We start from the raw sequence: 21,753 nt of genomic DNA on the forward strand, positions 1-21,753 counted from the left end.
GAGCCTGCGTCTCCTCCGCTGGTCAAAACCTGGGAGACCTGAAAAACCCGACCGCCCCAAAGGAGCCCCGCAAGCGAGAAATGTGCAAAAGCCTTTCCCTAAAAAAGGAAACAAGGAAGGAAAAAGAAGAAAAAAGTTTATTGTAGTCAGTAACACAATGGGACCTAGTACTAGTCCAGTCCTGACCCAGGGTCCAAAACACTCTACTAGGGTGCAATAAAGTACAGAACCCTTCCGTGGGCGGCCCCAGCCTTGAGAAGGATTCCTCCGCCTGGCCAGTGAAGCCTGTCAAGGAAGCAATTCTCAGTGGCTGCCCTATGGAGTTTCAGGTTGATTTCGGGTAATAGGACGTCCTATGTGGTTCATGAAGTCTTGGCTTTTCGGCGCTGGGTTCCCCAAAGCAGAATGGAGATGGATAATGTAGTGGATCCCAGAATCCCGAAGAACATAAGAAGTGAGAAAGAGCCCTGTGATTAACAGAAGAGAAAACGTCAGCATTACACAGAGGGGTGCATCTTGAACGCCTAATTCTTTCCTAGGCATATGTCCCCATCTTGGGCAATTCACAGTTGTTTCCTCCTCCTCTATGTAACTAGCATCTTCAGCTCCTGGTCTTGTGGTCTTTTTCATTGTTGTTGTCTGTCATGGGGCTTGAACTCTGGGCTTAGGCGCTGTTCCTGAGCTCTTCAGCACAAGGTGAGCAGTCTACCACTTAAGCCACAGTGACATTTCCGGCTTTCTGGTGGTTAATTGGACTCAGCCTCCCGAGTTGCTAGGATTACAGCCACTAGAGCCAGGCTGTGGCTGTCTTTGAGAGGCTCTTTCTTGCCTATGCTTCCTCTTAACCCTGATGAGATCTAACTCCTCACCTGCCGCATACACTTGTATCCATGGAAGCCATCTTCACAAACACACTGCAAAAGACCAGGACCAGCAGGAGCACAAGATCCATTTTCAGGACACATTTCTGGGAGCCAGAGAAAAACAGAGAATATCATTAAAATTCAGTAAGTTTATTTCTTAAATATCTGCTTCAATTGAATTCTCTCAACCAACCTAACTTGTAATCCTAGCTACTCAAGAGTCTGAGATCTGAGATTTGAAGCCAGCCCAGCCGGAAAGGGTTTTTTTTTGTTTGTTTTTGTTGGTCGTGGGGCTTGAACTCTGGGACTGAGCGCTGTCTCTCAGCTCTTCAGCTCAAGGCTAGTGCTCTACCACTTGAGCTACAACGTCACTTCCGGTTTTCCGGACTTTCCTGCCCAGGCTGGCTTTGAACCGCATTCCTCAGATCTCAGCCTCCTGAGTAGCTAGGATTACAGGAGTGAGCCACCGGCACCCAGCCGGAAAGTTTGAAAGCCTCTTATCTCCAACTAACCACCAAAAAGCTGGAAGTGGAGCTGCGGCTCAAGTTAATATCACATCATAGGGCTGGGAAGGTGGCTCAGTGGTAGAGTGCTTGCCTTGCATGCATGAGGCCCTGGGTTTGATTCCTCAGCACCACATAACCAAAAAGAAAAAAGCCGGAAGTAGGGCTGTGGCTCAAGTGGTAGAGCGCTAGCCTTGAGCTGAAGAGCTGAGGGACAGCACCCAGGCCAGAGTTCAGGCCCCACGACCGGACCCAAAAACACAAACAAACAAAAAGTTAATGTAACATCAATATTGAGCAAAAAAGCTCAGTGCTCAAGCCCTGAGTTCAAGCCCCAGAACCAGCACAAACAAAAAAATTTCAATCATTTCTAGGTTAAAAAAATTTACAATCAGAACATAACAATAATAAATTTTATCACTTTTTTTCCCTAAGGAAGTAGAGCCTAGGAAATCCGAACAAAAGGGACTTAAAGATCTTTATCTTTCTGATCTAAAGTACAGAATATAAGGGAGGAAAGGAAGTTCCTAGAAAGGTGGAGGAAAGACAGTATAAGTATACCTGGATTCCCAGTGCTATTGCAAAGATCCTTTTGCCCTTGGCAGACTTGGCTGTCTACATAGGAGGTAATGTGTACCCAGGCATTAATACCTCCAGGACAGATGACATCTTGAGGCAGTACCCTGAAGACAACACAGGTGGTCATAACATATAGTCCAAGGGGCTAGGCCTGGTTTCAATCCCCACATACAAGCTTGCAGCCCAGAGTTACTGAGCTCAGCAATGACCCTTTTTGATTCTTTTTTCCCCACCCTATTACTTACAGAGTCTGCAGCTGGGTAAAGCCATGGAAGGTATTGGTCAAGTTATCCTTGAGGGGATTTGCTTGCAAGTCTCTGCAAAACAGTTAGCACTCTGCACAGGAAAGCCCTCCATGTACATTTGTACATTCACATACCTGCCTGGACCCAATCCTTATCTCAAGCGGTCTGAGTTTAGATATTAATATTTGTCCACCTTTTCAAGAGTCTATTCCCAGGTTCATGCCTATAATCCTAGCTACTCAGGAGGCTGAGATATGAAAATTGAGGTTTGAAGCCAGCCTGAGAAGAAAAGCCTATGAGACTTATCATCAATTAACTACTGGGGAAAAAAAAAAGCCAGTGGAGCTGTGGCTCAAGTGGTAGAATGATCGCCTTAAGCACAAAAGCTCAGGGATGGTGCCCAGGCTCTGAGTTCAAGCCCCAGGATGGATGTGTGCATGTGCACGCGCACACACACACACACACACACACACACAGCCTCTCCTCCAAAGATTTTCTCATCAATACTTAATTAACCATATTCACCTTTTAGTCTGGAGGGTACTTAACTACTTACATGATAACAGCAGTACGTGCTTGAGGAAAGTTTGGACCAGGATTCTTCAGAGAACAGTTCTGGAGATCTAGTCTGAGAAAATAATTAATGTAAGTACAAGTCTCATTTTCGTTTTTTTTTGTTTGTTTGTTTTTGTCGGCCTTGGGGCTTGAACGCTGTCCTTGTGTTCTTCAGCTCAAGGCGAGTGCTCTACCACTTAAGCCATAGCACCACTTCCGGATTTCTAGCGGTTTATTGGGGATAAGAGTCTCACGAACTTTCCTGCCCTGGCTGGCTTTGAACCGCGATCCTCAGATCTCAGCCTCAAGAGTAGCTAGGATTACAGGCGTGAGCCACCGGCGCCCAGCTACGGGTCTCATTTTCATCCAAGGCAAGGTTTGTACTTGATCAGGCAATTCCCTTCAGATAATATTAACTAAACATAACTGTGTTCACAACCATAAATGTGGTGCTGTGGTAGACATTGTAATCAGGCACTATCCATTATAGCCAATACTAGCTACATGTAGCTACTTGAACTTAATGTAACCTAACAATCCAGTGCTTCATTTGCACTAGTTACATTTCAAGCGCATATGAAATACTGTAACAATGTTAGTGGCTACTGTGTTCCTTCATCACAGAAAGTGATGGACCACAGTGTTCTAATCCGTGCACCTATGTACTATGCATATATTGGAAGACATTTTACCTCTTGCCTAAATTAGTGATTTACATATTATGATTCTTAGATCCACAGAGGAGATTTAAATGAAAGTGCAAGTTATATGAGGTTTTTATAAGTGTATTTTCTGTCAGACTGTAAACTTCTGTACATCAAGGACCACAACACATTATTTTTTTCTCCAGTATCTATTGCCTTCCATTTACTTACAAATACTTTGAGTGCCTACAAACTACAAACATATGAAAAGTATACAATATACACATATAATTCAGTAGCTCAGTCTTTACAAGGTTTTGTAGTAGTAGAATGCCTTGAGACTGTCACCATGGGGCTGGAAAGGTGGCTCAGTGATAGAGTGCTTGCCTCGCATGCATGAGGCCCTGGGTTCGATTCCTCAACACCACATAAACAGAAAAGGCCAGAAGTGGTATGCTCAAGTGGTAGAGAACTAGCCTTGAGCTGAAAAGCTCAGGGACAGCACCCAGGTATAGAGTTCAAGCCCCACGACTGACAAAAAAAAAAAGGTGTTGGACCATGCAGGGAAGTCTGTGAGACTTTTTATCTCCAATAAATTCACACAATGGACTCAGGGATAGTGTCCATGACTGACAAAATGAATGAATTAATTAATTAAAAATAAATAAATGAGGGCTGGGAAGGTAGCTCAGTGGTAGAGCGCTTGCCTTGCATGCATGAGGTTCTGGGTTCGATTCCTCAGCACCACATAAGCCGAAAAAATTTTTAAAAAAAGCCCGAAATGGCGCTGTGGCTCAAGTGGTAGAGTGCTAGCCTTGAGCTAAAGAGCTAAGGGACAATGCCCAGGCCCAGAGTTCAGGCCCCACAACCAGATCCAAAAAAATAAATAAATGAGCTGAGAAGGTAGCTTAATGATAGAGTGCTGCCCTAGCATGCATGAAACCCTAGCTTTGATTCCTCAGTACCACATACACAAAAAAAGCTGGAAGTGGCGCTGTGGCTCAAGTGGTAGAGTGCTAGCCTTGAGCAAAAGAAGCTCAGGGATAGCACCCAGGCTCTGAGTTCAAGCCCCAGAATTGGCCATCAATCAATCAATTAATCAATAAGCGGTGCAGAAAAAGGGGAGTAGAAATAGTCCCAGTAGTTCATCTGTCGTCGTAATGTTAAAGCAAGAGCATCATACTGAAAAAAAAAAAGATTTAGTTTACAGAAAGTTTAATATAGAGAAGTATTTAGGTAGATTAGGGAAGGAGAATGAAAGCAAGACATGACATTTTGAGTTTGAAGCAAGGATACATCCTAGAAGAAATGTTTTATAGGTAACTAGAGGTCCTACATATACCTAAAGCTTGGAAAAGTTAAAGCCCAAACAGACTTAATTTTGAGAGACACCTGCATGATGCATACAGATGAAGCCATTAAAAATATTCTTGTGGGAAGCTGGGCTCAGGTGGCTCATGCCTGTAATCCTAACTACTCAGGAGACTGAGATCTGAGGATCCCAGTTCAAAGCTATCCGGGGCAGGAAAGTCCGTGAAATTCTTATCTCCAATAAACTACCAGAAAACTGGAAGTGGCACTGTGGCTCAAGTGGTAGAACACTCTCCTTCAGCTGAAAAACTGAGGGACAGTGCCCAGGCCCAGAAATCAAGCCCCATGACCAACCCCCCCCCCAAAATGTATATTCTTGTGAGGGCACTAGTAGCTCATGCCTGTAATACTAACTACTAAGAAAGCTGAGATCTGCAGATAGAGGTTTGAAAGTAGTTTAAGCAGAAAACTCTGACTCTCCAAAATAGTCTGCAAAAAGATGGGCTGGAGGAGTGGCTCAAATGGAAGAGCACCAGCCTGACAAATATTTGGCCCTGAGTTCAAATTCCACTAATGCCAAATAAATGAGGAAAAAAGCCGCATCGTTCCAGGAGAACCACAGGATTGTTTACTTAGCAAAAAATGCTGGGGCTGGGAAGGTGGTTCAGTGGTAGAGTGCTTGCCTTGTATGCATGAGGCCCTGGGTTCGATTCCTCAGTACCACATAAGCAGAAAAAGCCGGAAGTGACGCCGTGGCTCAAGTGGTAGAGCAGTAGCCTTGATCTAAAGAACTGAGGACAACGCCCAGGCCCAGAGTTCAGGCCCGGATCCCCCCCAAAAAAAAATTCTGTAAAACTTAAAAGTTTGAGAACACTTTAGATGCATCTACTTAGGCACCGATCTGGTAAGGCTTATAGACTTAAGAATACTTTTTCCAATGTTCAAGGATGTCTTCTCCTCCCTCACCCCAAGATGGCGCCCTTCTGATTCAGGCAGCAGCGGGCATGCAGCATTAGTTCTGATGTCTGCTTACAATAAACAGCCACTTGTGAAAAATTTTGCACACTTCCCGGACACTGAGTGCATATCTGCAGGAGAGAGAGAAAAAGAAACAATCTTATTAGGACTGTAGGAAATAAAGCCAAGATAAGATCAAAAGCTAACTGCCAGTAAACCTAGCTATTGGGGTATTGCCAGTTGGGCAAGAAGTTAGTCGGACTCTCCGCTCAATTAATAAGCTAGCCATATTCCAGATGCATGGGTAGGAGGATTGCTGTTTGTGTCCTGATGAGACAAAAACATGGGAGGAGTGTCTACTAAGCGGGAGAGATTCTGAGTTCAAAATTCTAGCGATCACCCGCCCTCCCACCCCTAAAACTAACTGTCTGTATCCTCTCCAGAGGTGGCTTTTACAAGGCTGGAGTAGAAGATGCCATTTCTTCTCCTAAAGCTGGGTGTCTATCAGTAAAGTGCCAGACTTTCGGTACCAGTCCTCACTCAGGGAGGGCCTTCGTCTTTGAGAATTATCAACTAAACATAGGATAGCCTCTTCAGAGACCTCTCCGACACACCGGTTTGGTGGGAGGAGTACAGGTACACAAAGAACTCGCCATCCAGTATCACAGAATGTAGTGGAAGCACCCACTACGTACGCGGGAGGAAGCGGCCTGCAAACGTCTAGGGGACTCCTCCAGGGGAAGAACAAATTAGTTATTCCAAGACTGAGGAGCGAGGAGATCAAATTTCAAATGACTTCGATGCAGGGAGGGCGAGGACGGCCGGGGCCTGGGAAACTGAGCGCTAGGGGCAGGATCCGGCCGGGTACGGCAGAGACCAGAGACCAAATCTGGGCTTGTGCTGACAGGCTGAATGGGGACAGCCACCGGCGAGCGCGACCAGCAATCCTGCTTGGGCCCGACCTCAGACTTGCTTCTGTACCTCGGGGAGCGCCAGAGCCCTTTCCACGCCCAGAGCCAGGAGTAGGGCCGTAGCCCAAGGCCACAGGGCGCCAGGACTGCCGTGCACGGGAGACGCCATTTCCCGTTCCCTTCGACCTTCTAGACAGCTCGCGAGAGCAGCGCTAAGCCACGCCCCTTCGTGGCACGCCTGCGCGTAGAGGCGTGGCCTAGTCCGCCTGGCGCAGCTCCCTGGGCGTGGCTTAGCCGGTCCCCGTCGTCCGGCTCGCACTGCGGGACGCTGGCGCTGTGGGAAGTCCGCGCTCATGTCTGCGCGTTCCAGTTCTCTTTCGAAATGAACAGAGCCACCTCTTCTTCATTCCTCTCTTTACCTCACTTCTCTCCTGCCGCCGCCCAGCTCCTCTGAGCGGCCTGGAGGCGCCCTCAGCCCCGCATTCAATGCCCCCCGGGACGCCCCGATTGCGCTTCGGCCGTGGCCCGGACCGCTCCATCCGCCCTCAGTAAACATGGCGGCGCAGCGTCTGGGGCGGGCGAGGGGCGGGGCGCTGTCACCCGACCGGGAGCGCTGCCTGCTTGCTACCCACGAGTGGAGACCAGGCAGGTGGGCCGGGGGTGGGGGCAGAAGCGGAGAGGCTCCGCTGATTCGTGTCGGCACTGGGGAGGAGCGCGGGCCGGGGCGGGGCAGGGCGAGCTGCCCGCAGCGTGGACCGGGAAGGTCTGCCGAGAGCGCAAGGTGATGAGCTCGCGTCTGGCGGAGGGACGGGAAAAACTGGAAAGAAGAGGGTCAGGGCGCTGAAGGAGGGAAGGGCGAAGGGCACATTCCGACCCGAGGACTCGACCCCGGGAACGCCCCGGGTTACCAGGTCCTCTTCACCTTAGTCCCGAGACTGTTCATCTCCGAGCCTAGCGTGGAGGTAGGAGCGGAATCGACGGTTCCCTAACTTCTTTCCTTTGCCTAAGCAGAAAAAGGGAGCGATGCTGATCTTGGGAAGAAAGAAGGGATTCGCCTAGCCCCGACGGAACGACAGAGGTAAGGCAAGGCAGTGCTACCCCAGAGTGGCCCAGAGCCTGACTGAAAGGCGCGCGGGGGAGAAGGTGGGAGAACTGTTGTCTTTGGTTAGCCGCCCTCCCTGTCCTCTCCCCCCCCCGCCCCCGCACCCCAAGTTCAACCATCCTAGTCCGAGCACCTGGCCCGGACTTCTCTTCTACGTGTTCCTAGACCTCTGCCTGGAAATTCTGAATTTACACTTTCGTTTAGGTTCCTGGCTGTCAAGTCTTGTTTTAATAAAAGTCTCCAAGCCTTCCAGATTCTGAGCAATTTTGGTTACAAGGTAAATTATTTTTGTTTTCCCAGCTTGCTCAGTTAGCCTGGCGTTCTGCTGTTGAGTCACACCTCCAGCCTAGCATTTTGCTGGTTATTAAGAGTTGGAGTCTTCTGGCCTTTTCTGCCCCTGCTAGCCTTACACTATAGTCCTACACACCTTAGCCTCTTGAGTATTTAGGATTACAAGTTTAACATACTAGTGTCTGGCTACAAGATTGGTTTTGAGGGAACCTTTTAGTGACTTAGAGTGGCCTCTTACAGTTGAAAGTATAGCTCATTGGTAGAGTGCAGATCTAGCTGGGTACAGAACTCAGCACTGGGCTGAGAATGTGACAATGGTAGAGTGCTTGCCTAATATGCATGAAGCCCTGGGTTCTATTCCTCAGTGCCACATAAACAGAAAAAAAACAGGAGTGGTGCTGTGGCTCAAATAGAGTGCTAACCTTGATCAATAGAAGCTCATGGACAATGCCCAGGCCCTGAGTTCAAGCCCCAGTACTGGCAAAATAAATAATAAATACTCAGCACTGCAAAAACCTTTACAGAGGGCTGAGAGGGTGGCATAATGGTATAGTGTTCATCTAGCATGCACGAAGCCGTGGGTTTGATTACTTAGTATCACATACATAGAAAAAGCCAGGAGTGGCGTTGTGGCTCAAGTGGTAGAGTGCTAGCCTTGAGCAAAAGCAGCTCGGACAGAATCCAGGCCCTGAGTACAAGCCCCAGGACTGGCAAAAAAAAAAAAAAAAAAAGCAAGATCTGGTAGAGGGAGGAAAGAAGAGGTGAATGAAGGATGATGGCAACTCATGGTCATACCGTGAATAAGCTTGATTTTTAAAAAACCTACAGAAAATAATAGCTTTTATAGAGTTTAATCCAATGCGGTGGGTAACTGTGGGACCACTTTTTTTTTTTTTTTTTTGTCAGTCATGGTGCTTGAATTCTGGGCCTGGACGCTGTCCCTGAGCTCTTCATCTCAAGGCTAGAGCTCTGCCACTTGGGCCACAGACCCACTTCTGGTTTTATGGTTGTTAATTGGAGATAAGAGTCTCACAGACTTTGCTGCCCAGGCTGGCTTTGAACCTCAGTCCTCAGATCTCAGCCTCCTGAGTAGCTAGGATTACAGGAATGAGCCACCAGCACCCAGCGGGACCACTTTTTTAAAGGGGATATTCCACCAGCCCATTTGTGCCTTGCTATATTACAGTTTTAATGAAGCAACTGAGCCCTTCCTTTTAGCTCCTACTCCATCAGATTTGAATCATTGTAGACTTTTTAGAAAGCTACTGTTCTATTCCTAGAATTTATTCTTGTCAATTGAAGTCTTTGTTACTGGGTTGAGTTTTTCCTGTCTTGCTTGGCTCTCTAGCTATGTGGCAGAGTTTTATGCATCTCATACAAATAAAATTTAGTTAGGAAACCTCATCACTAGAGGAACCCAGTACTGGACTTTTCTTCTACCACATGCCTATCTATACCACTAAACCTTTATTGCTGTATACTTTTTGCATACAAAAAAAATTTTTTTTCCTCCCTTTATCCTTCCCCACTGTACTTTTGTGTTTGATATTGAACTTAGGGCCTTGCACCTGCTAGGTAAGCACTCTACTTTTTGAAACAGGGTCTTGCTATGTATTGCAGGTTTGTCTTGGACTCACCATCTACCTGCTTCTGCTTTCTTTTTTTTTTGGGTCCGGTCGTGGGGCCTGAACTCTGGGCCTGGGCGCTGTCCCTCAGCTCTTCAGCTCAAGGCTAGCGCTCTGTACCACTTGAGCCACAGCACCACTTCTGGATTTTTTTTTTGCTTATGTGGTGCTGAGGAATTGAACCCAGGGCCTCAGGCATGCAAGGCAAGCACTCTACCACTGAGCTACCTTCCCAGCCCTGCTTCTGCTTTCTGAATGCTGGAATTAAAAGTATGTGCCACCACATCCAGAGGCAATCTTTTGTATTTCCAGCAGTTCCCATTTCTATTGTAACATTCAAAACTCAAGAGGAGTGAGAAAACTCTGTATGTAGCAATATACAAAGACCAATGCTATTTTTATGTTGATCCAGTGACCTTTTTGGATTCTTGTTTTAGAGACTAGCATTTGTGACTCTGGAAGCTCAGAGTTCAAGTCGAGTCAGGTATGAGACAATACCTTACCTACCAGACTACATTGTGAGGGTGCCAGAAGACAGCCTGATCTTTCTCCTAGTGGGCAAGAGCAGAAGACAGTTTATATTAATCTGTCTGTGGTTGAAATCTAAACTGTGTTCCGTGAATGACTGACTACATTGTTCTTACCCTGGTTCTCAGAGTGTAGGGACAGGGTCTCTGGTGAATCACATGTCATAGTTGTAGACAGCAGTATTTCTTTTTTCCTTGTATTGTATTGTGCTGCATAACCTTCAGCAGGTTTATTTCTTTAACACAGCTACCTTGTGAAAACTTGGGGAGTATTCCTGTCTTAATCTAAGACATGGTATTTTATATAGTACATCTAGTTGTTTATAAAGTACTTGTTATACTTTTGGTTACATACCAAGTGTTTAGAAAATGTTGACTGTCTGCTGGGAAGGTGGCTCAGTGGTAGAGTGCTTGCCTTGCATTCATGAGGCCCTGGGTTCGATTCCTCAGTACCACATAAGCAGAAAAAACTGGAAGTGGTGCTATGGCTCAAGTGGTAGAGAACTAGCCCTGGGCTGAAGAGCTGAGGGACAGTGCCCAGGCCCAGAGTTCAGGCCCCACTACTGACCAAAAAAAAAGAAAGAAAGAAAATGTTGACTGTCATCATCTGAAGCTATCTAAATATGTGGCATTCTGTGTGTTTTGTCCTTGTGTATGTGTTCACACTCATGCACATGTACTGGTATGTGCTGAGGCTTGAATTTAGGCCTGGGTGCTATCCCTTAGCTTTATTGCTCAAGGCTGGTGCTTTGCCAATAAGCTCCACCTCCATGTCCAGCTTTTTTCTGATTAATTGAAGATAAGAATCTCATAGACTTTTCTGCCCTTTTCTGACTTTTCTGGCTTTGTATTTTTATTCTCAGCTTTTAGCCTCTTGCATAGCTCAGATTATAGTAATAAGCCCCTGGTGGTTTTTTGTTGTTGTTGTTTGGTTTGATTTTGTTGCTGTTGTTGCCAGTCCTGGGGCTTGAACTCAGGGGCAGGACACTGCCCCTGAGCTTCTTTTGCTCTAGGCTAGCACTCTACCACTTGAGCCCCAGTGCCACTTCCGGCTTTTTCTGTTTATGTGGTACTGAGGAATTGAACCCAGGGCTTCATGCATGCTAGGGAAGCATTCTACCACTAAGCCACATTCCCAGCCCATGTTTTGCTTTTTCCTTTCATGCCAATAAGTACTTGTAAGAGATTACAAGTACTGCCGGGGCACCGGTGGCTCACGCCTGTAATCCTAGCTACTCAAGAGGCTAAGATCTGAGAATCCCAGTTCAAAGCCAGCCCGGGCAGGAAAGTCCGTGAGACTCTTATCTCCAATAAACCACCAGAAAACCAGAAGTGGTGCTTTGGCTCAAGTGGTACAGCACTTGCCTTGAGTTGAAGAGTACAGGGACAGTGCCCAGGCCCAGAGTTCAAGCCCCATGACCGACCAAAAAAATAATAATAATAATAATAGTGTGGAAAGCAGGATTGATAGGGAATCACTAGACATGGTCTGATCTGGCCTCTAACAGTAATTTGCTAAGGCCTTAATGTGATTACCTGTAAAATGAAGAGATTGTAAGAGTCATCTCCTTAGATTTCTTTAAACTTTGGATAATATAATCCCATTCTTGTTCTTTTGTGTACTCTAGTGTGTTCTTGGAAGGTTAGTACATTTTGTGTAGAATTAGAAAAACAACTTTCTAGTCTTCTCAGCTTTTTTCCCATTCCTTACAGCTCACAGGGTGCCTAGAGTGACTTATACTGAAAATTAATCCTTCTAAGAATGCTGTTGAATGGGAGCTCCCAGCTCCCTGTTCTGAAACTTCTAGAGCCAAGTTGGGGGCCATAGGGTGGTAGGGACGTTTGGATCACTACAATTGGTTCTCTGGAGCCTGAACAGATAGCTACTGGCCTTTTCTCCGCCCCCAGTTGCTGATCTCTCCCCAGCTACTTAAAAGCCAGACCTTCAGCCTCCGTTCAGCTCCAGGCAGCTCTGCCCCAGAACAGGAATTCTCCAGGTAGGTATCTGCCTCCAGCAGGATGAGGCCTTTCTCTGTAGCTGTTTCGCTTTCCACCAGTTCTGTGACTGGTTTTCTTCTTTCCTGGAATATTAATTTTGCTTCTGTCATGTTTGAATCAGATCCATTATTAACTTTGATTTAGCAAAAAGAGGGACTGAGAGATGGCTAGCTTGCTAGTAGTATTGGGGAGAATGTTAAGGGGCACAGGGCAGGTGGTCTGCTGGTACCTACGATAGGGTTTGGGACTGCTCATTGGTGACCAGGGCTGAGAAGAAATGCTGTTAGGTACAGACACCGCGGTCATGGAGGTGGAGCTGAAGCTTGAGGGAAACTCTGCTATCACTAGTCTCTGTTCCCTGCTGGGCGGTGGCGCCAGGCTGAGCTCTGCTGGCTCTGTACATTGTAGTGACTGGGTCTGTGCCTGAAAATGGAAGGAAGTTGAGCTATAGTTGATTTTTCTTAGGCTAATCTGGTGGAGACCCAAGAATGTGCTTTGTGCTCTGCACAAAGGGTGCTGGCCAAGTTCTTTTCTTGTGTCTATCTCATTGTCCTTCCTCCCTTTTCTATGTCGCCTACTAAACTTATCTCAGAACTTCCAGGGCAGTCATTACCACACTAACTTGTCCGTCTGATAGGCCTGGTGTGTCTGGGGCTTGTAGGTGGGCAGCCATGAGGGGAGTTGTCTTGACTACTTGGTAACTCCTTGCAGCAAACCCTGGACCAGGCCACTGTGTGGAGGAGGAGGAGTTCTCTGAGACCCTGGCTACGAGCCAACTGAGAGCAATTGGCTGCACCTGCCCAACTGCGTAGCAGTCAGAGCCCAGGAGCAGCAACTGGCTGCGGAGTGCAGATGCAGCGAAGATGAACATAGAGGGGAGTGCCTCACCTTCTCCTCTTCCAACCTCCGACACAAGTGTGGTCACCTCCACCTTCTCTGTTGTAGACTATATAGTGTTCACCCTGCTGCTGCTGTTCTCCCTGGCCATTGGACTCTACCATGCTTGTCGTGGTTGGAGTCGCCATACTGTTGGCCAGCTACTGCTGGCAGACCGCAAAATGGGCTGCCTTCCTGTGGCACTGTCACTGCTGGCCACCTTCCAGTCAGCTGTGGCCATCCTGGGTGTGCCATCAGAGATTTACCGATTTGGGACCCAGTATTGGTTTCTGGGCTGCTCCTATTTCCTGGGGCTGCTAATCCCTGCTCACGTCTTCATCCCTGTCTTCTACCGCCTGCATCTTACCAGCGCTTATGAGGTGAGCAGGGACAGAGAGGAGGAGCATAAGGACTTCAGGGATGGTGGTAGAGACAGTTGGGACCTCCTGATCACTTCCATTTGGACAAAGTGACAAAGACTCCCTTGGGTTTGTTTGTTCTTTCTGTAGATCAGAGCCTGGTTAGAGGGGTTGGAGGAGTCAGGGGAGTGCCATGCCTAGAGAGGCCAGAGCAGATATTCACTGATTCATTCCCTCATGTTCCCAGGCCTCTTGAGGGAAGAGTATATCTTGTGTGGTGTGTGGGGGTGGCAAGTCAGAAGAAATACTGTACCTATTTTTTCTGTGTCTTTCTACCTAGTACCTGGAGCTAAGATTCAATAAAGCAGTGAGAGTTTGTGGAACTATAACCTTCATCTTTCAGATGGTAAGTGAAATATGATTGAAATGGAGCCTAGACTTAGTAGAGGGAGTAGAACTCAGGCACACTGAGGGGGCGGGGGCAGAGCCTTCCCTTCTCCCATTCCTACAAGGAGTTTGTCAACCTCCAATTGCAATCTGCCCATTTCATCCAATGTCTCCACAGATAGGCAGTGGTTGTAAGCCAGACTTGGTAGGAGGATGGAGGTGAACCTTGGTGAAGGGAAGTCTTTCCACCCACATCTTCTTTCTCCCTCACATTCTTTTCGACATCCAACAGGTTATCTACATGGGGGTTGTGCTCTATGCTCCATCGTTGGCCCTCAATGCAGGTGAGAAGTCAACCCCTGGCTTCTAGCCATGGTTAACTGGGAAAACACCTTTAGGAGAAGAAGAGAGAAGGCAGTGTGCCAAAAAGAATCTGACCTTGGGGAGAGAGTTAATTAATTTACTGCATGGGTCCTCCAATTGTTTTTTTTATTTTAAACCACTGTTAGAAAGCAGACTTAGGTCATCTCACCTTAAAAGTTGATTAAACATTACTACCATGCCACACCTGAATTTGTTAATCAACACCTTTCATTGGAGCTATGCAAACCTTTTTTTTTCCATTTTGGGAATGATTTATTTCACCTTTAATAACGAATTGCCTCATCTGTTGACATAGCTGCCCCCATCAGACCTTCTCTGGCTTCTCTCCTAGATAACCTTGGGTTAGCAGTAACCTTTGTCTACTTTCAGTGACTGGCTTTGATCTGTGGCTGTCTGTGCTGGCCCTAGGCATTGTCTGTACTGTCTACACTGCACTGGTAAGTACAATAGTTCCTAAGGGATAGAGAGAGATGGTAAGAGAAGAAAAAAGATGAGATAAAAGTATAAATAGTCCACGTGCTCATGCCTATAATCCTAGCTACTCAGGAGGCTGAAATCTGAGGATCTTGGTTCAAAGCCAGCCTGAGCAGGAAAAGTCCGTGAGACTCTTCTTCTCTCCACCCAGCCACCAGAAAACCAGAAGGGGCACTATGGGTCAAAGAGGTAGAGCATTAGTGTAGAGCAAAAAAACTCAGGGACAGCATCTAGGGCTTGAGTTCAAGCCCTATGACTGACCAAAAAAAAAAAGAAGGAAGAAGAAGAAAGAGTATAAACAAGAGGTAGGTGAACTTCTGGAGTGCGGTGGGGTAGAGTAGAATAAGGTGGGATGTAGGGCTGGATGATGATGAGGCCAATAGAGTCTAACCAGTTGTGGAGTATAGCTACCTTGCTAGAGGTGGATGATGTGGAAGACCTTTGTAGTGGGTATGTTGTCTTTTCCCTGCAGGGTGGGCTGAAAGCCGTCATCTGGACAGATGTGTTCCAGACACTGGTCATGTTCCTAGGGCAGCTGGTGGTTATCATCGTGGGGTCTGTCAAAGTGGGCGGCTTAGGACACGTGTGGGATGTGGCTTCCCAATATGGTCTCATCTCTGGGATTGAGTAAGTACACACCTTCCTCTCCTGGGGTCTGCCCTGGGGCTGAGGCCATCCTAGAGCCTGCTCTCAGGGCTATAGTAAGCATAGGGCAAGCTGGGAAGCCTCTAGTTCACATAGCCAATGGGAGAGGTGAGCAGAGATATTCAGCTGGTGTTTATGGAAGGCCAAGATGTGACCTACATGAGTACTTGAGACAAGCTTGGGATTGGAGAAAGGGAACCCTGTCTCTGGCTTACTGGAGTCTGTCTCTCTGTCTCTGTCTCTCTTACATTCCCTCCTCTCTCCTCCCCTCTTTCTTCTCTCCTCTCCTTTGGTGGTACTAAGGTATAAACTCACTGTGTCAAGCTTGCTGGTCAGTGTTCTACCTGAGCCATGATATGGTTCTACTCGAGCTATGCTGTGTCTTGAGACATTGCCTTCAGTCTTACCCTTGGCCAAGCAGTGGTATTTCTGCTCTCCACTGATTGCCCTTGCTGGGAGGGCAGGAAGACAACTTTCCCTTGTCTGCCTCTGTAGCAGAGGGGCTGAGTAGTTTCTATTGCAGGCTGGATCCTGACCCTTTTGTGAGGCATACTTTCTGGACGTTGGCTTTTGGAGGTGTTTTCATGATGCTCTCTTTATATGGAGTGAACCAGGCTCAGGTTCAGCGCTACCTCAGTTCCCGCACAGAGAAGGCTGCTATACTGTGAGTTTCAGGACAAGACACACCAAAAGGTTTCCTAGAGGCTGTAGGGTGGGACAGGATCCAGGGGGCAACATTCACTTTCACCCCCATTCTACCTTTCGGGGGTCAGGACTTGGGCCTCCTGGAGGCTTGAGGAGGCATGTCTGAGGTTGTCTTAATCCCGTCTCTCCCCTTGGGGCTGGCCTCTTTTGCAGTTCCTGCTATGCTGTGTTCCCTTGCCAGCAGATAGTCCTCTGCATGAGCTGCCTCATTGGTATGGTCATGTTCGCCTATTACAAGGAGTATGCCATGAGCATCCAACAGGCTCAGGCAGCCCCTGACCAGGTAAGAAGAACATATCCCTGGCTCCTTGAGATGCCAGTCTGGGCCCCTAAGCAAAGTGGCCAAATTGCTGCAAAAATGCCTTTACAACCCTCCCACTTAGGTCCCAACAGGCTGCCATGTTAGACCCAAGCCTCTGGCTTCGTGTACAGTGCTCTCCCACTTGGCAGGGGGGAGGAGGCAGCCCTGCCTTTACCCATTCCCCACCAAGCACCTCATGCTCTGTTGTCACATGCCTGGTCTCATCTGAGCCTCGTAACAGACTAACCAGGTCTGAAGAGGTAAACAGCATGCTTATGTCATGGTGATTGATGTCAGAGTCAGAGCTGGGTGGGCTTCTTTTTTTTCCCCAGAGCCTGTTTTCTTCTCATTGGCATATAACTTAAACAACAGATGCCTGTATGTCTGGTACCCCTTTTTATTGCACTCAGGCAATAAATAGAATGGCACCTGAGTATGGCATCCCACTGAGGAGAGCTTATACTCTGCTCTGCTTTACAGTTTGTTTTGTACTTCGTGATGGATCTCCTCAAAAGCCTGCCAGGTCTACCTGGGCTCTTCGTTGCTTGCCTCTTCAGTGGCTCCCTCAGGTACCCACTTCAACCAGTTCTCCCACCTAGGGTGCACCTACCCCTGCTCCTTACAGGGACAGGTTGGGGAGGGATTCACTCTGAGTTTCTCAGTCAGGATTGTTTAGGACATAGCACAGTCTCTTACAGGTTATGCCCCTGTTTTTAAGGTTCTTCTTCCATGGTACAAAGCATTCATCTACTTGTTCAAACCTGTACTTATAAGGAAAGGACAGTGTCCTTGCCTTCCTGACCTCTGGAGCTAGCCTAGGCTATAACTGTGCATCCAGGTGGTTTCTTGTCAGTATAGCACACTTCTAAACTTAAAACTACTGTTCCCGCTATAGAAGCCCTATTAGTTCTCACTTAGCTGCAAGGCTTAGCAGGTCATTCTCTCCTTCCCAGTACCATATCCTCAGCATTTAACTCACTGGCAACTGTTACAATGGAAGACCTGATCCAACCCTGGTTCCCAGAGTTCTGTGAAGCCCATGCCATCCTGCTTTCCCGGAGCCTTGGTAGGATTGTGCTTTCACAAGTCTTGTTCTTACTGAGATACACCCTGACCACTGTTATCAGTCTGCTGTCTTATTCCAGGCTCAGCTTGTGCCTGAAGAAGCACACAGCCTTCACCTCACTGATTATACTTTGGGCAGTGCCTGGGGAGGTTTTGAGCCAGAGCTATGAGAGGGGTGGAGGGACCTAGAAGTGGGGAATGAGATAATAGACCTCAGTAGTTTGGTGCCTTATACTTGTAATCCTAGTTGCTTGGGTGGTTGAGATTGGGAGGGTTGTAATTAGAGGCAGTGGGCAGTTAGTGAGACCCATCTTCAACCAAGAGCCAGGCTTAGTGGTGCACCTGTCATCATAGCTACTATAGGAAGCTGAAAATAGGCAGGTCATTCAGGCATTAGGTGAAACTGTATCTCAAAAATAACCAGCACATAGAAAGGCTAGAAGATACCAGATGTTGGTGGCTCACCCTGTAATCCTAGCTACTTAGGAGGCTGAGAACTGAGGAACTATATTCAGAGCCACTCCAGGCAGGAATGTCTATAAGATTCTTATCTAAAAAGCTAGAAGTGGAGTGATTGCTTAATTGGAAGAGCACCAGCCATGAGTGAAAAAGCTAAGGGACAGTGTCAGGCCTTGCGGTAAAGCCCTAGTACTATTACAAAAAGAAAACAAAAAGTGCTTGCAACATGACTCAGCAGAGTCCCTGCCTAGCAAGTGCAGTGCCCTGAGTTCAAACTCTAATAATGAAAGGAGAAAAGGTGGCTTGGTTGGGGAGGTTGCTTACATTTACCCTGTTTCTTGTGTTTACTCACATCTGATTGTTTCCTTTCTTCTGTTTGTCTCCAGCCTTTGGCTATGGGCTACTTTGCCTGGGAATGGCCTTTATTTCCTCCCAGATGGGACCTGTGCTACAGGTAAAGACCAAGGAGGAGGGCTGGGGAAGGTGGCTTAGTGGTAGAGCGCTTGCCTTCAATGCATGAGGCCCTGGGTTCGATTCCTTAGCACCACATAAGCAGGAAGAAAAAGCCAGAAGTGGCGCTGTGGCTCAGTGGTAGAGCCTTGAGCTGAAGAGCTGACGGACAGGGCCCAGGTCCAGAGTTCAGGCCCCACAACCGGACCCAAAAAAAAAAAAAACACCAAGTTGGAGAGAGGAGGAAGCAGTTCTTAAGGGAGCAAAGGAATTGATTCAGACAGGAAACTGAGGAATCCAGCTGCTTTGAGAGGAATGGCTTAAGGCAGCCCCGGGTCAGATTCCCCTCTGATTGGTCACCTTTAGCTGTGAACGGACTCACAAGTAGCTGAAAGCTGCTTGTAGGATGTTGTCAACTTAAGAGTCCTAGGAACCAGCCTTGGGAGAGCCTGGGTCACATACCTACAACCATTTCTGCATATTAGAATCCTTCTAGGTAGAAGAAGCAGATAACTAATGCAGAACCCTGAGGCTGGGGGCTCTTAGTCTGTGTTCTTTTCCTTTTTTCTGAACCCTGTCCTATACAGGCAGCAATCAGTATCTTTGGTATGGTCGGGGGGCCGCTGCTGGGACTCTTCTGCCTTGGGATGTTCTTTCCCTCTGCCAACCCACCTGTGAGTGACATCTCTGGCTTCAAAGTTGTGCCTGTGGGGACTGGGTTGGGAGGGCTGGTGTGAAGGGTTGGGAGGGGGTGGCCTGTGACAAGAGTTTGCCATGTCTCTGGGCAGGGTGCCATTGTGGGCCTGCTGGCTGGACTCATCATGGCCTTCTGGATCGGCATTGGGAACATAGTGACCAACATGGGCTCTGGTGTTCCACATCCTTCCTTTAATGCGTCCACCTTCTCCCTGTTCAGCAACCTGACCAACACCACTGTGACCACCCTGATGCCCTCTGCCACCCTCTCCAAGTGAGGCAGGCTTGCTGTCTTTCTCCTTGAGAACAATAACGGCACTTTTGAGGGGCCTGCGGGAAATGTTAGGTTGGGTCTTAGGACCCATGCAGGTGGGTGGAGCCGGGTGCCTGAAGAGTCACCTGCCAAAACATAGCTTTGTCCTCATCCTTCTGCTTCCTCCAGGCCCGTGGGACTGCAGCGGTTTTACTCCTTGTCCTATTTATGGTACAGCGCTCACAACTCCACCACAGTCATTGTGGTGGGCCTGATTATCAGTCTGCTCACTGGTGAGAGTGCAAGGTCACAGAATAGAGAAATGAGGGGGTGAGGGGGGGGTGGCACATCTAGGACATGGGCACAGGGGACCTCTGCTAGAAAGGGTAATAAGAGACTCACAAGTGCCTCTTTTCAGGAGGAATGCGGGGCCGGTACCTGGACCCCCGGACCATTTACCCTGTGCTGCCAAGACTCCTTGCCCTCCTACCATTGTCCTGTCAGAAGCGGCTTTGCTGTGGAAGCTGCGGCCAGGTGGGACCCATGTTTCTCCTGGAGATGCCATCAAGTGTCTGGGCTCCCCTCCATCGCCTCTCTTTCCTTCCCTTAGCACACCTCTGATCACCTGCCTAAGCCTGGAGTGTCCCCCATCACTGCCCCAGCCTCCACCCTCAGAGCCACCCTAATTCAGAGGGCAAAAGAATCTGGCCCGCAGCGTAGCTCACCTAAGCTGTTCCCACTATCCTCCCCATACCGCTTGCCCTGTGCTCCCCCATGTCCTCTTCCTGTCCCCCTGCCCCCTCTAGCGGAACCAAGCAGGGTCTCACCTTTTCTGCATGAGTCCCTTCACCTCCCTTTGCCCACATTCACCAGATCTACCACCTTTGCTCTGTGCTCTCCAGGATATCCCCATGGACACAAACCTGTTTCCAGAGAAGATGAAGAATGGGGTGCTGCAAAACAGCAGGATCAAGGAGGCGATGGCTGAGGATGGCTCAGCTCACCAGGGGTACAGCCCGACCTTCATTGTTCAGGAGACCTCACTGTGACCCGGACTCAGGCCCCTCAGCCTCTGTTCTTGCTGTCAGGCAGCAGCCAAAAGCTACCCTGTAGTGTGGGGATGGGTCAGGATGACCTAGCCCACACCAATGGACTTTGTTCCTAAAGATTCTCACCTGCCATGGAACCCGTTGCATTTTGGGGGTGGGAGAGTAGCACAGCGTTTTTTCTTTGTCTTGACAATCTTTTGCTCTTTGGACCAGAATTACAAACAGTGGGATTGAAGCTGGATGCTAGTGGCTCATGCCTATAATTCTAGCTACTCAGGTTGAGATCTGGAGGATCACTTGCTACCCTGGGCAGAGCAGTCTTTGATACTCCATTTCAAAAAATCAAAGCTGGAGGTGTGGCCTTATGGTAGAGTACCAGCTTTGGCACTGACACATATACACAAATAGGGTTGTATCAAAAATGAGGGTAGAAGTGAACCTCTGGGAAAAGGATAATGGGTTCTGTTAATATAGCCAGGGTCCTTTGGAGTGAATAGAAATATCACTTCCTGTATGCCCTAGGGCCCAATGAGGTAAGATTGACCAACTCTATCCTAGAGTTGAGAGGCTGCCTTGGCCAAATGTTTCTCATGGCATCCTGTCTCGGCACCAATTCTGTCTGCCAAAGTGGGCCCTGTGATTATTTTCAGGTTGTAACACTCAAGCCCCTCATTCTGTGTGTACCTCCATTCTTCAGAGGTTTTGGTATCCCTAGGCTCCTCAGCATACACAGATGTGGTCATCTATGTGTAAAATAGGCAGGTTTTCTGTGTCACTGACCCTACTCTTCACCACTGAGGTCAGCACTCTGGTGCAGAAGAAATGTGGATCCAAGGAACTGGTGCTGTTAGCAGATCCTCTGGAGTATACTGTCCTCTAAACGCCGCCAGGCCACCCTGGGGTCATTCTGTGATCCATACTCCTTTCTTTTTGGAGTTTCTCCCTCAAACATCTTTGTTCCTAGGGAATAAAAACAACACTTAGACCAAGAGTCTGGGCTCCTGTTCTGTGTCCAACTATCTATCCAGATCCAGTCCCTCTTAATGAGATTGGAGCCCCTCCTGTACAGAGGTATCTGCAAAAGAAGAAGCAGACTTAGGGTGCCGTGTCTGTAGGGTTCTGTGTTGGGCTTCAGGTGGAAGATGCGTTCTCCCATGGAGGCCACGTTTCCCTCACCATCACCAAAGCAACGTCTCAGATTTTCTCTTGTGAGAGGAAGAATGCTTCTTGACTTCACAAACAACATTCTGCCTAGACTGTTGATGGTTTTTAATTTTTTGGTGCTAGTCCTGGGGCTTTCATTCAGGGCCTTAGCTTTTTTTGCTTAAGGTTAATGTGCTACCACTTGAGCCACAACTCCTCTTTTGGCTTTATGGTGGTTAATCGGAGATAAGAGTCTCAAGGACTTTCCTGCCTGGGGCTGGCTTTGAACAGATCTCAGCCTTCTGAGTAGCTAGAACTGTAGGCATTAGTCACTGATTTGTTTTATTAGCAATACTAGGGTTTGAAGTTGGGGCCTCAAGTTTGCTAAGCAGATGA

General features: G+C 48.0%; 2 protein-coding genes across 3 annotated transcripts; one reads left to right on the forward strand and one right to left on the reverse strand.

Moving 5' to 3' along the window:
• Window positions 1-119: 119 nt before the first annotated feature.
• Window positions 120-6,754, reverse strand: Atraid (all-trans retinoic acid-induced differentiation factor). Of its 2 annotated transcripts, none has more exons than XM_013013672.1 (7): window positions 6,639-6,754; window positions 5,667-5,788; window positions 2,747-2,818; window positions 2,191-2,262; window positions 1,928-2,049; window positions 870-967; window positions 120-467 (listed from the first exon to the last, which is right to left on the reverse strand). In XM_013013672.1, the coding sequence occupies exons 1-7, from the start codon at window positions 6,735-6,737 to the stop codon at window positions 363-365; spliced, it is 690 nt and encodes a 229-aa protein (XP_012869126.1). In that variant the 5' UTR covers window positions 6,738-6,754; the 3' UTR covers window positions 120-362. The 2 variants fall into 2 exon arrangements, with proteins under 2 accessions (XP_012869126.1, XP_012869127.1); XM_013013673.1 differs by lacking the exon at window positions 6,639-6,754 and adding an exon at window positions 6,353-6,622.
• Window positions 6,755-12,933: 6,179 nt separating this feature from the next.
• Slc5a6 (solute carrier family 5 (sodium/multivitamin and iodide cotransporter), member 6) lies at window positions 12,934-21,205 on the forward strand. The gene is made up of 15 exons (XM_013013734.1): window positions 12,934-13,367; window positions 13,687-13,752; window positions 14,026-14,077; window positions 14,487-14,554; window positions 15,064-15,218; window positions 15,760-15,900; window positions 16,095-16,224; window positions 16,723-16,811; window positions 17,196-17,308; window positions 18,153-18,220; window positions 18,804-18,890; window positions 19,005-19,186; window positions 19,355-19,458; window positions 19,584-19,699; window positions 20,068-21,205. The coding sequence occupies exons 1-15, from the start codon at window positions 12,975-12,977 to the stop codon at window positions 20,212-20,214; spliced, it is 1,911 nt and encodes a 636-aa protein (XP_012869188.1). The 5' UTR covers window positions 12,934-12,974; the 3' UTR covers window positions 20,215-21,205.
• The last annotated feature ends 548 nt before the right edge of the window (window positions 21,206-21,753 follow it).

Source organism: Dipodomys ordii, unplaced genomic scaffold (assembly GCF_000151885.1).
Source record: "Dipodomys ordii isolate 6190 unplaced genomic scaffold, Dord_2.0 Scaffold20, whole genome shotgun sequence".
In the NCBI taxonomy this organism is placed as follows: Eukaryota; Metazoa; Chordata; class Mammalia; order Rodentia; family Heteromyidae; genus Dipodomys; species Dipodomys ordii.

Excerpts from the sequence above, each read along its gene's own strand:
- Slc5a6 (XM_013013734.1), top strand. The coding sequence starts at position 12,975 with ATGAACATAGAGGGGAGTGCCTCACCTTCTCCTCTTCCAACCTCCGAC. Across the intron at positions 17,309-18,152 it reads CCTGCTTTCCCGGAGCCTTG|CCTTTGGCTATGGGCTACTT; the intron begins GTAGGATTGTGC and ends GTTTGTCTCCAG. Across the intron at positions 19,459-19,583 it reads GATTATCAGTCTGCTCACTG|GAGGAATGCGGGGCCGGTAC; the intron begins GTGAGAGTGCAA and ends GCCTCTTTTCAG.
- Atraid (XM_013013672.1), bottom strand. The coding sequence starts at position 6,737 with ATGGCGTCTCCCGTGCACGGCAGTCCTGGCGCCCTGTGGCCTTGGGCT. Across the intron at positions 2,263-2,746 it reads GCACGTACTGCTGTTATCAT|AGACTTGCAAGCAAATCCCC; the intron begins GTAAGTAGTTAA and ends ACTGTTTTGCAG. Across the intron at positions 468-869 it reads GATACAAGTGTATGCGGCAG|GGCTCTTTCTCACTTCTTAT; the intron begins GTGAGGAGTTAG and ends TGTTAATCACAG.